We start from the raw sequence: 13,388 nt of genomic DNA on the forward strand, positions 1-13,388 counted from the left end.
GTGTCAGTGTTTGCTATGGGCGCAGCTGCTTTGGGCCCTGAGGTGTAACATGCATTACATTACATTACATTACGAGCATTTGGCAGACGCTTTTATCCAAAGCGACTCACATTACATTACCACCCTACGCAGAGGGGGGAGCAATTGAGGGTTCGGTGCCTTGCTCAGGGGCACCTCGGCAGGGGCTCGAACCGGCAACCCTGCGGTTCCCAAGCGGAAGCACTACCCACTGAGCCACTGCCTCCCATGCAGAGCTTGTAATGCTAACAACAACATCAGTTTGACCTAGCTCAGTCTCTCGCTACATTTGGTGGCGGTTGAGGTCGGCTGTGACTCAAGTTTTAGTCTCAAGCGTCTCCGTCCAAGCTTGCTAAGCTTTGAGGAGCCAAGCTAACATCTGCAACGTCTGCTGAGCGTCCAGGGAGAGGTGCTGTAGTGCACCCGGGGAACACAGTGTGAGTCACAGGTAAGGAGTTCATACCTACGGCAATTAGATATACAACATCACCCATGGCGCAAGAGGCCTATAAGAAGGGCCAGTACGCAAGAAAAACTACTATATAAGAAAAATATACGTAATTTGTCCCTTTTGTTGGTAGAAATTAACATGCAGTGTGTGAAAAGTGTCCCTTTGTACCCTGATTGATCTGTCTGCTCTCACGTTAGAACCCATGAAGAATATAGCTCAAGTAACAAGGCCTCTGATCTGTGCCTACCTCAGCGGTGAACCTTCTCACTTTTCCCCATAGTCACACGTTTTGTACCACTCTGATCCAAAATCCTCCGAATCCATCCTTTGAAAATGTGAACAAATCCCTCAGAATTGTACATGTATCTATTGTAAATGTATCTATGGTTAATATTTCTTTTTCTAACACTTTTGATGGATGTTGGTCAGTGAAGTGGATGTGATGTTCAGGCTCTCGATAAGCTTTGTACAAACAGTTATCCTGGACATTATATCACATTGCCGTTGGGAATAATGGAACGCATTCCAATGTGTCGGGGATATGTCGATATTCAATTAACCGAGGCAGACAGTCACCAGACATGGTTATCAATACTTCTTTTTAACTGCACACCCTCGGCACACTTAATTACACTTCCCATTAATGGCATTAAACAAGAGAGCAAACTAGCAACACAAACACTCCAAATCCACCACAGGGCCGTTGGGAGAACTGGTCCGTTCACGGGGAGTCAGACGAGTTCCCGCACTGGTGTAATGACTGCCATGGCTATACATTCTTTAGGTCTGTGTATGGAGACAGAGGAGGACTTGTGTGTCTTGGCCACGCCGCAATTATGCGTCCTCTGAGTATTTGTGTGGTTATTGATGTGTATCTGGGACACATCCTGACCCTTGACCCTAAAATCATTCATTTCTGTTATGCTCGAAACGCCTGCCCCATAAAGCAGAAGACTGTGGCTGTCGCTTTGTTTATGTGGACTAGTTGTGTTGGGGTATCGAGGGGGGGCGGGCACACCAGGGCCCACACACTTATCGCTAATCAGTCATGGTGCCGATTGACTGTCTACACTGTGATAATGATCTGCTCGCATGTGATGTGTGTGTACGTCTACATCCACACTAGTGCGGATACTTTTGAAGACTTCCATTGGTATAAAAAATGATCTTTGCCCACACAGAGAAGCCTTCAATATGACATCACTTGCTCATCTCCAGGACTTTTTATTGTCGATTAAGTGTACGACGAGATGCGTTTTTTTATTTATCTGGGTTTGTGTGGATGTAGCTCACATCACCTTTACTTCCAGTGTCTCATCCGACATTTTAGTAGACATTATGTTAAGATTTTCCTGAAGAGAGATTGAACGTGTAGAGGAGGAAACACCCGGGAGGCGGGAAAGCAAAGTACAGGCTGTCTACTGTAAGGAGCCAGTTAGTACAAAAGTGAGGTAGGACAGTTGTAATGTTCTTCCCCCGAGGCAACACTAATGAGCCATGACTGATAGACACACAGACATGATGTGCAACACCATTACCGACACGACATCACTGCACAGCCTCTATCATAAAGCACAGAGCGGCGGGTGAAGCTCCTCTGTGAAGCTGTGGCCTCTCCACCGCTGCACAGTCTCGCTCGCTCGCTTTGCTCATCTTTTGTTCGTCTCTCTCTCTGCCATTATGTGAATGCCAATGAGCGCCAGGCTGTTATCAGCACAGCTTTGGACAACAGCATCGGAGTGATGCATCGCTCATCCGCCCCAGTTTCCTGTCAGGGACATGATGTGTTTTCTGACTTGGGAAATAAAATGTCAAATGCTGATACTAAGTTGTGATGGCTCAGCAATATGTGGATTGTTTTCCCCCTATCCCAGTAGAAGGCAGACAGGAAACTCATCCTGAAGGTTTCATGTGTGAGATCACATTTTATAGCTGCACTGATAAGAATCTGTGCTGTTTGCTGAGCTCAAGGATAAGTTGAAATGTACGCCAGTGTTGGAGCCACAGCTCAATTGTCATTCTCTGGGCCTCTTCTTCTTCTCTTTACACGATTCTGCCTCTGTCCTCCTCTAAGTTTGCTCTCAAAGTTGGAATGTTTCCCCCTTGGACGCCTTGAGCCAGCCCCCTTCCCTTTGTGGGGGCGAGCTTTCCCAGGACAAAGAGATGAATATATAATGGAATGAAAAAGAGGGGGTGGGAGGGACAAAGAGACAGCGGGTGTGTGTGAGTGTGTGTGTAAGAGAGAGAGAGAGAGGGAGAGAGGGGGAGAGGGAATGTGGGAGCAGCGCGAATGTTTGACATGTGCTTGTCAAAGAGTCCAAGTTGTGAAAGTGGGGAAACAGAGACGGGAGGAAGTCGAGAGAAACAATCTGTTACTTTTCTCCCCGTTCCAGACAGATTTGCTAACTCATTACTGGCACCATGGGGTGTGGGACGCACAACACACTGTGTGAGTTAGAGAGTTGCTGGCGTGCAGCTCACTCCCGACTCCATCCCCCCCTCTCCCCTGGTCCTCCAGCACATGGTACAGTCCATTTAAAAGGCTGCATGTCATCTCAGTGTGTGCTGGGTCCTCTCTGAGAGCAGCTGCTCACAGCACATTCTCCTCGGCAGGAGCACCCACTCTTCCCTCTCCGCCTGCTGGGCTGCAGCTCTTCCTCCTCTGTCTTTTCCCTCGCTCTCCCGCGCTCTCCGTCTTTCCATCTGTCTCTCTCTCTACTCCAGCACTCGAGCTCTACTCCTACTTTTTCCTGCGTGTACACACAATGTAGTGGTCTGTCCACACAGATCAGCTTCTTTTTCTTCACGCAGTAACAGGTTAGACACTAGCGGTGAACACAAGAGGGACCGGCGTCTTTTGCTTCTTCTTCTTCTTCTTTTTTTATGTGTGAAGTAAACTGTGAGAGAGGAGGCACAGAGGAGGAGAGGAGGGACGTAGAGGGACGAGGAAAGAGTCGTAGCTTTGCCCACACCAATGCTCCACTTGACACCATGCTGCTCTGTGTGGATTTGGTCCTCAGGGGAAAATCCTTAAAATGATGGAAGACAACAAGCAGCTGGCACAGAGGATTGATGGGGCCATCCAGTCTGCCAGCCAGGAAGTGACCAACCTTCGCTCTGAGCTCTGTGCCACCAGCCGCAGACTGGCAGAGCTCGGTGCCAGCAGCCCCCCTGCTTTTGAGAACCACCACCAGCACAACCACCACGATGACAGCATCCACTACCGGGGTGAGTGTCACAGCATGTGTGCGCATGTGAGTGTGTGTGTGTGTGTGTGTGTGTGTGTGGAGGTGTACATCCACTCCGTAGTCCTCTTGTGTGTGTGTGTTTCCAAGAGCATGAACATGTGGGCATGTTTTGAAGTAAACAGTGGAATGTGCAGCAGGGTAATTTCATTCCTCCACCCCGTCCAATGACTTATATTTCCCAAACTCAACACCAAAATGACAGTGGAAAGAGTGCAGAGAGGAGTAGAGGGGAAGAGAAAGAGAGACAGAGTGTTATTATAAGGAGGGAGGGTTTGGGGTTAGAGATCATGGGCCAGAGCCGGTCCAGGTTTGGTCTCCCAGGCAGCAGCTGAGCCTCCAGCTCTGGCAAAGAAGTCTTAAATTGCGCTTAAAGGCCCAGAATCCAACTGCCAAAGTCTCTGATGAGAGCTGGCGACACCATGGCACCTTCATTTGGCAGAGACACATGTCATGTCATGACTGTAGAATGAGTCTGATCCTGAAGGTCTGAAGGATCTGCTTAGTGTGGCCCTCCGGGTAAAATGGTTTTATAAAACCTTGAGACATTGTAGTGAGGATTTCTAATATTCTCTAAAGCTGTGCGTAATAACCTTCACAGCATTAATTATTATTTTTAATGAAGTTGCTGCGCACTTAATGATGCTTACGTAATAGTAATGTCTCTGTCGCAGCTATGTTACATTTGCCTCTGCTTGGGTAAGATGATGGTCTATGTCTAATTCCCTCACAATAGATTTTGGTAAAATACTTTCATGTATCAGACATTCTTGGGTAATGAGGAGTTTAATGTAGTTCTGGTTAGAATAGTAGTGGCTGAGCTTGTTCTCATTATCGCCGGTTGCGCTGGGTGCCCTGACCACTGAAGTACACACCAAATGTACTTTTTGCTGCTGAAGTAATGTCTTATTATTTCAGAACTGATAAATTAAGTCTAAGATTGAAGTAAAATAAACTGTGAGATGGTAGATTGATCCTCCCATCACCACTATGTACAGATACTTTGGCCTTCTGAGACAGTGACCTCATGATGGCCAGCTTGATGGCCTTTGGGTGTTTGTTCTCTACTTGACATGGGTATGTTTAGAGGCCTGAAGGTTACTGGGATCCCCACCGAGTTCACTTAGCAGGTGATTTCTCATATGGAATACCGAGCCCTTTAGGGTTGAGGGCTGACATGTGTGAAATGTGCTTGACCCGTGAGGTCTGTGGGCTGTTTAGGTTAGAAAAACACCGAAGTGCTAATTTGTGTACCAACACTCCAGGAGGAGCACTGTGCTGTGTGGCAATTTTGGTCTATTTGCTCTGTCAATATCACACCTGAAGTGGTGCTGGTGACATCATACTGAATTAACTGACACTGCATTTATTATTACCCTGTGAAGTGAAAGAAGTATCAAATGAAGGTGCTGAGCTTCAGTGAGTGATTTGTTGAGTCCATCCTGCTTCCTCTCTCTCTCTCTCTCTCTCTCTCTCTCTCTCTCTCTCTCTGCTACCTATCTCCTAATGTATTTTTCACATATATTTCACACTCTGCCTCTATCGACTCTCTCTCTCTCTCTCTCTCTCTCTCTCTCTCTCTCTCTCTCTCCCTCTATCTCTTTCATTCCTGCAGTGTTAACAAGCAGGCTGACATTCCCACATTCCTGAATGTCAGGGCAGTGATGTCATACTTCCTGTTCCCAGAGGCCAGACCAGCAGTCAGGTGACTGTAGTTACAAGAGCCTGATCAAACCAAACACAGCCACTCAGAGGCCTCCTCTTCCCTCTTTTCCTTCATATCCAAACCTGACACAGGAGAGGCTTCACCTCAGCTGCAAGAGTGATGATCTGGAGTCTAAGCTCTAGGAGAAGCTCTTTGCTTTAAGGATGTGTTTTAAGACGGCGTTTAAGGCGATTCGTTTGAGAGATCTCTTGGCTTAGGCGGTCCAGTGTGTGATGAGCCACTGTCAGCATCCAGTGGCTTAGGGAGATTAAATGTTCTTGAGGTGTGTATCCCTCTCCAGGCCTAAGCTGTTTGTTAGTCTGTTTGTTGGCTTTTCCCAGGTAGCAGCGGCACAGATGAGGTGTTTCAGTATGCATGACCCGACCTCCTGTAAATGTGACAGAATGTGACGGTTTTTACGGCGTTTCCCCTCCCTATGGAGCCTCAATAACACCACTGACAGATGCCCGATGCAGCTTTAAAACCTTCTCCTCAGTTTGCCTATCCTGCTGATGTTTCTGAACAAAGCTCAAGGATGAAAGAGTTCAATACGTCTTGCTTTTGCCATCATTTTGTAGATCATGTCCTGATTTTTGTAAGCAAATCTGCCTTCACGATATATTCTTATATCTCTTATGTTGGCACCACTGTTCAGTAGTGCGACTTGTCAGTTACAAAAGTGCCTCATCCATTTCTTCAAGTTATTGACACTAATATATTCATTGCCATGGTGATGATACTCCTTTATTATTTTCTCTTCTTCTTAATCCATCACATTGACATCCAGGTCTTGTTTAACATTCTTAAACTGCTCTGACGCTGCAGCATCAATCGACTGCGTTGCTGTGCGGCCGTAGCTAATGTCTATCTCACTTGAGGAAAAAATAAAACATCCACCTCACACTCAATTTGTCTCGAGGAATCTCTGTGGCAATATTTTCTTCCCCGGGATCAATATAACTTAACCTTATTTATACTCTTGGTTGATCAGTGCCACTCGGCGAGTGAGAAAGGTCTCATCACAGGCTTTGTCAATAGTAATCCATACACTGCTCTAAAACACAACCCTAAGGCAGCTGTATCTGAGCTTCACTGCTTTAAATAGAGGGAGTGTGACGTAATGGACGGGTCGTGCGTGTGCATTTTCACATTTTTCACTGTCAAAGAGCAGCAGGGTCAGTCACAGTCAAGGTTAGTACATTATTCCCATGACTGCGCTGTTTTCCAGACAGGAGGATGATACAGATGCAGGTGTCAAAGTCACAGCACCGCCCGCTGAAAAACAGTCTTGATTAAGTTTTGTCCTAAAAGAGCAGCTGATTATCTTCTCTTGGTGGAGGAGGAGCTGCACTGGCTCAAATGCTTTCTGCTGCAGAGTAATTGTGGGGAAGGATCTTCTCCCCATCTGGCCTGAGTTTTTCAGAGGCCCCGGGTCTCTCATTACTTCATCGTGCACATGAGCAGGGCTGGGAACAAGAGCGCCAAAGTACAGGGGCAGAATCCCAACCCGCTCTATTTCTCCCTCTCTCTCTCTGTCTCTCTCTCTCTCTCTCTCTCTCTTTCTCTCTCTCTCTCTCTCTCTCTACTTCGCTCTCCAGAGACCACCCGCCTTCCTGTTGGCCATCCACATGCAGAGAAAGTATGCAGCGTGCTCTAACCTTCCCACTGTATCGGTCCCCCCCTCCCATATTCCCTGCATGGCCTCTCTCGGCCACGCCCTGTCTGTGGTCAATGCAGCGTGAGAGAAACTGTGTCCAAACAATAGCCAGAGGGAGGTAGCCCCTCTCTTCCTCCTCCTCACTAGACTTCCTCCAGCAAAAGAGCTAATCATGGCATAGCAGGGACTCCCAGGGTTCCAGTATCAGATGAAAACACAGGCTCTGGTTGTTTGGCAGGTTTTTGCTCTAACTCTGGTGAGGCTGCAGACTCCGGTGATGCTCCCCGAGTGAGAGCCTATGAGCTCCCATCCTGTGCTCCAGCACTCATTATCCTCTGAAATGATGGTAAACTAATGGCCTATGGTGCTCACATTTGAATTAGGAATTCATGCAGTGTGGTTTTATTGCGTTGCTGTCTTGGAACACAGATGAGATTAGATGTAGATTATTACAGCAAATTTAATCATTATATTGAATGCCTTATTAGGTTAATATATCAGGGTTAAAAATAATGCCAAATAGGCCAAACACAGACAAAATGCCTTTCAAAGGAGGAACAATGGGCACAATTAGAATCTTACCATCGGGGAGATATGAAGGCTGGAGAAAAGTGGGGACAAATACTCCTAATCTAATCAAGCAGTATAACTCACATTTACTATACCTCCTCAATTTGTGTATCAGATGTGTGCAGTGTGCAGTGTAAAGTGTGGGCTGTAAGGTGAATGGTAAGAGTTCTAACCTTGCTCTGTGGCTTTACACAGCTTTTAGCTTGTTGTCTTAGTATTCGCCTACACACATCTTGGACTTATACGTATGTCTGATTCCAACAATTCTCACTACCCAACTGTACTGCACCTGCCCGGGATGAAGTGAGAGACGGGGCATTGGCTAGCGAAGAAAGTTGAACATCAGCAAGATAACGACATCTTTCAACTGATAAGTAAACAGCACATCCAGACTGCGGGGCTGTCAGCTTGTTTCTGAGCTTTAACTTAGTTTGTCTGCCTCCTTCATGTTTCCAGTTTTGATTTTGAGTCTATCTGCGTTTATTTGCTGAACAGAGTTTCGAAGCACTGTACTTCCTGGCATATCAGCAGCCTTTGTTTTACAGTGGTTCTTAATGGCTTTAAATAAATGATGACTGTGGTTATTTGTTTTGCCTTGTAATGGAATGCAAAGCCAATAATGAACTGACAGAGCCGTGCGGGCTGCCAGTGGGCGCAGAAGCCCTGTGGACCCGTGACAGAATTTCTGCTGCTGAATTTGGCTTTTTCCCGAGGGCAGGGCGGACAGCTGTGGAACATGATTACGGCCTTACAGGGGCAGAGGAAGATGGCTGCACTGTTGCAATCAATCTGAAATCTTTGCAAATCTCTGCGTCACCTGGGAGGCGCGGCGGCGTGCTGTTGATTTCATGTTGTTAGCACTGGTTACAGTCAGGGGTGACACATGACAGCCGACCCCAGTGCGTCTTTGGTCTTTTGGCAGCGGGAACACAGAAGCTCTGCCTGGAGGGCCAGCTGGGGACGGCGTTCCTTCAGATTGGGGCGGCAGATGGCCTTGGCACCATCGCCATGCAGCCCATGATGTAAACTGTCGCCTATTCGAGGGGATGAGTCGGCCGGCAGGCAGGCAGGCAAACAGGCAGGTAGACAGCAGACGGGCGGTGGAGCAGAACCAGAGAAGAGAGCGGTGCCAATGTTCTGACAGGGTCTAACAAACATTCCTCCGCCCTGACATGTTTCAGAGTAACTTTATCTGAATCGAACGTCAGTAGGCAAGTCAGCGAAAGCCAATTCAAGGAGAATTTAGGAGTGCTTCGATGATGACACCAACTATTAAACAGCTCCTGACATGATAACCCTCTTGTGAGTCAGACTGATGGACAGTACATGGTACGATTATCACACATTCATGAAAGTCAAAGAGCTCATTTAGCCATTTTCCTCCCCCTAGATGACTCATTTGGACTTCCGGTGTCCACTTGAGTTGTGAGCATATTTTGAGATTTGCTTTTATTGGCTGGTGAGTCAAGAGAGGAGTTGACCACTGAGAGGATTCTTCAGGTTTTTGCTTCCTTTTTACTCTCATCTCCTTTGCACGGCCTCTTATCATTTGTTTACATGCAGTAAAACTTGACTTGAGCTTCTACGTGTCTCCGCTTGGTATCTTGTATTCATCAAACCTGTATGCCAGAGTGGACGACTCGTGTTGTGGTCAGGATGAAATATTGTTTCCTGCTTGTCTTTTATAGACCTGAGTCTGTATATGTCGTCTGCATCGTGTGCATCTGGAGAAGATCAGACTCCATAACTCTGCTGTGTTACTGAACGTGTGAGTCAGTAGGAGACACAGTGAGCTGGAGGAGGCAGCTAGGTTGAAGTGTGATGGTAATACAGGTGTCTAAACCCAAAACCAAGACAACAGACACTCAGGAGATAGAGGATGGGTCACACACTGACTGGGTCCGTGTGTGAAAAAGAATCACTATATATCTGCTCTGAGACGATAAATGAGCTCTGACATTGTGTTTAGTGTTCTTCTCCCAAGTGGGGTGTAACAAGGCCGCTGCCTGTGTGTTTTGGTATCCACTTGGCAACAGGGGGCCCAGATAATGATCCGACTTTTAAGAATCCTGCTCCCTCATCTCCCCCATGCTGCCATTGGAGAACTTCTAACCCTGAGTCTTCACCTCAAATCATCCAAATCTCAGCTGACTCGAAACTTCAAACACATGTAACTCGCAGGAAGGGAGGAAGAGAGGGACACGGGGAGATGAAGGCTGGCTGCCTTCTCAAGAGCCTCAGCCTATCCTATTAAAATGCCTCATTGCTTTAGCAGCGGTGACTTTATAGTGCTCCTGGTACGTATTGTTGCCTTAACTGCAGTTTAAACCTATTCTCAGGAGAGAATGGACCAGCCATGGAGGAAAATGACTTTTGAAGAAGTGCAGAGCCCCTCTGTATCCCGAGGACGCAAAGCGTGACATTCCGGCAGAGCGGAGGATAAGCAGAGCACTTTACCGCCTCTCCAAATCATCTGGTTCATGCAGCTGTCTCACTCAATTGATGGTCTGAGGATGACCTGAATGTTGAGAGAATGTTGTGGATGTAAATATGCACACACACACACACACACACACACACACACACACACACACACACACACACACACACACACACACACACACACACACACACACATACACACACATACACACATAAATATACTCTTTAGTTCATAATTCTGCTCCATGTAAACACGCAGGCCTATTTTTGAATAGAACAAAAAAGTCTGAGTTAATCATACACAAAGTCCAGGTGTCTGATAAAACTCTACTTGACACTACAGCCTTTCACATTACTCTCTCACACACCCTCTATTCGCGTACAGTCATGGTTGACTCTACGCTGTTTGTCTCCGATGGCAGCAGATGGCTCACACTGCAACACACCTCACTGTTTACTTTGTAGTGGCATTCCGCCGGGCTTCGCCGCTCAGGCTGTTTCCAATTATACAAAAATGAATCCGCTCCGTGTTTGAATTCTACATTAGGGAATACATGGATCTCATAAATGGGATTACACAGCGCAGACAAAGCACACTATTAAAGTTTGAAAGATTCTGATGAACTTAATCCGGTTCTGAATGATGTGAGGCAGGTTTTTTTTTGTGAAGTCATATTTATCTACCAAACATGTAACTTCATCAGTTTTGACTCTCCCTCTCTTACTTCTTTCATGTATTTGTGTTGCTACGTCTCTGGCGCTGAAAGCACCGAAAATGCACAAGATTACATTTTAATGTGTGTCGATACATCACCCCTCCCACCCACAAAACTCTGACATCAACTATGTGAATAGGCTCTATTTTTGTGTTATTTTTGGTCTGCAGCCTGAAGACATTAGCACTGAAAGCATGTCTCTCTGTTTTCTCCTGCCGAGAGGCTTCAACACAAATATTTATCAGGTCACCACTTACTTTACACTGTGTTCTCTGCCATATCACCCTAGCAAACACATTGCATATGCATTCCTGTAAATCTGGTTATTGTTTGTAAAAAAAAAAGTGTCAGGCTAGATTTCTCCTCAGACTGCATGCGGTCTGCCGTTATCCCAGGAGGTCAAGGTTGCTTTTTCCACAGTTTATTGTTAGAGGCATGTTTGTGTGTTCTTATTTAAGGCCTGGGGCTAGTGAGCCGTCTCATCAGAGGTCAGAGAGATTGCTTTCCTGATTCCAAACGTCTATTTTCAGCCTCAAATTACACAGTCCATGTTTACGTCAAGTATGGGCTGAATAATAGCCACTTAAATTACAATTCCAGGTGCAGTGAACCTAATTACTGGGAGCTGTCAATACGGATACTTACACTTAAATCACACTGATCCCAGGCTACTCAATAACATGTCTAGTGGACTTTTGCACCCTGAATCCGGCAAATTGCAATTACAGAGCCAGTCAGCAGTTTCTCTGACTTTAGTGTGCCTGCCTGACTAACAGCAGAAACCAAAAATATGAAAATCTCTGTTAATATTCCCAGCAGGGTGTTGCTGAGTTCATGTGCATTGGAATGAGACAGTGTAATCTGCAGTGATTCATGCAACGGCTGATGTCATTTTCAGATCCGATGGGCGTTCTCAAACACGTTTTGATCAAAATGTTCTATTACATTTATTGTTCAGTGATGTTCGATAATTGCCGTCCTCATCAGGATGCACTGTAATCTTAGCAGCAGGGCAGATTGACTTTACAAATAGCTGTTTACGGGATACATCATCATTACATCACCAGGCCCAAATGATTACACTGTATGTTCATGTTTACTTAAAGGCTGTTGATATTGAGCTGTAGTTTAAAGGTTTAATAGCTCAGTCTGAGTTGCTTTAATGAACTGCTGGTGGCATTGTATCTTCAGACTTAAGACACACGATGTTCTAATTCATATTTCCACCTGTGGTAGGCTTGTGCCCCTCCCTCTCCAGACCCGGACTCTGTAGGAACCCTCTGAATGGTACCTGTAGGGAACCCAACCAACCTTCTGAATAGTGAAATGTGCATTTACTGCTCTCCCCTTTGTATGGATTGCTGCTCTCTGGCTGTGGCCCTCTCTTATTTAAGATGAAAGCTCCAAATACTGCACGTAAGCAATGGAATCTTCCACTCCAGCCAAAAAAACAATGAATTCCATTCAATATGGCCATTAGTTGGAGTGTTGTGGGTTTTTTGGGGGGGAATTCAGACTCAAGGGTTTCCCACAGACTCCCCTAATTTACCACGACCAGAGACTCCGCTCTACTCTCGCTGTCCAAGAATGTGCTCCCAAACCTCAAAGGATGCCTCCGTCTGTTCCATCCCAACCACAAACCCTCCATGTTTCCAAATTATGCGGACCAAAAAACGCTAATGAGAACAAAAGCTTTCGTTTCAGCAGATTATACAGTTAGACCATCAAATCTGTCTGCTTTTCGGGGATCCAAGTAACCTGTCTACTACCTCCTTGAAGGTCTCTTTCAAAAGCAGCAGCACGGGCAGAGTGAGAAATTTCCTTGTGGCTGCTGTTGTGTGTCAGCTAAGACCAGCTCTATTACTTTCCTTTTATCAGGTTAATGTGTGCCTGAGGGCTACAGAATGTCCTCTACGTTGTCAAAGGTCTAGTCTGAGTAAGAGGAGCAGGGAGTGTGTAATTTACTGTCTACAGTAAAGGCCCCGAGCAAATACTGGACAAGGAGAGGAGAGGAGGGCTTCACACCTACCTCCATTAATAGAGCCTGCGTGTTGCTGAATTGATTTTGAAGTCAGTCCATAAAGCTCACTGCCTCTGCACTGTGCTAACACTGGCATCATTACGGTGTTATTAGTGCAGAGGGTCGGCCCGAGGAAAAGGGGAGGCTGGCTGTGTAATTTACAGGTGTGTTAAACACGCCTGCTGAGGGGGGGGGGGGGGGGGGGGGGGGGGGGGGGGGATGGGGGAGGTGATGAGACCATTTCCGTCATGCCAATTAGCTTCCATTGCGTGAGAAAGCTTGACAAACCGTGAGTTACGATTTCATCTGACATACTATTTACCATTCTTAAAAGGTAGCATACCGTTTTTGCTGTTAGTATGCAAACACTGAACATCCTACAGTGCAGAATAACCAGAAAAGATACCAGATATGCACCGAGAGATGTCAGTCAATGTGGAAATAGGCCGGCTATTATTCAACACATTTCTCCCCCAAAGATTTATTGCTTTGTTCATCACACCTTGACACAATAATGTTCATCGACATCAACAACAGAGACCAGATTGATATGAATACTGGCAT

General features: G+C 46.2%; 1 protein-coding gene across 1 annotated transcript in view; it reads left to right on the forward strand.

Annotated features, from left to right (window-relative positions):
• Positions 1 to 3,040: 3,040 nt before the first annotated feature.
• Positions 3,041 to 13,388, forward strand: part of LOC142991140 (kazrin-like) — a 39,975-nt gene continuing 29,627 nt past the window's right edge. Inside the window, exon 1 of the mRNA XM_076141159.1 lies at positions 3,041 to 3,697. Coding sequence (XP_075997274.1) covers positions 3,505 to 3,697 — 193 coding nt within the window. The 5' untranslated portion in view covers positions 3,041 to 3,504. The remainder of the gene's footprint in view (positions 3,698 to 13,388) is intronic.

This window comes from Genypterus blacodes, unplaced genomic scaffold (genome assembly GCF_046128005.1).
Source record: "Genypterus blacodes isolate CSIRO-AG114 ecotype Tasmania unplaced genomic scaffold, CSIRO-AGI_Gbla_v1 ptg000017l_1, whole genome shotgun sequence".
Classification (NCBI taxonomy): domain Eukaryota; kingdom Metazoa; phylum Chordata; class Actinopteri; order Ophidiiformes; family Ophidiidae; genus Genypterus; species Genypterus blacodes.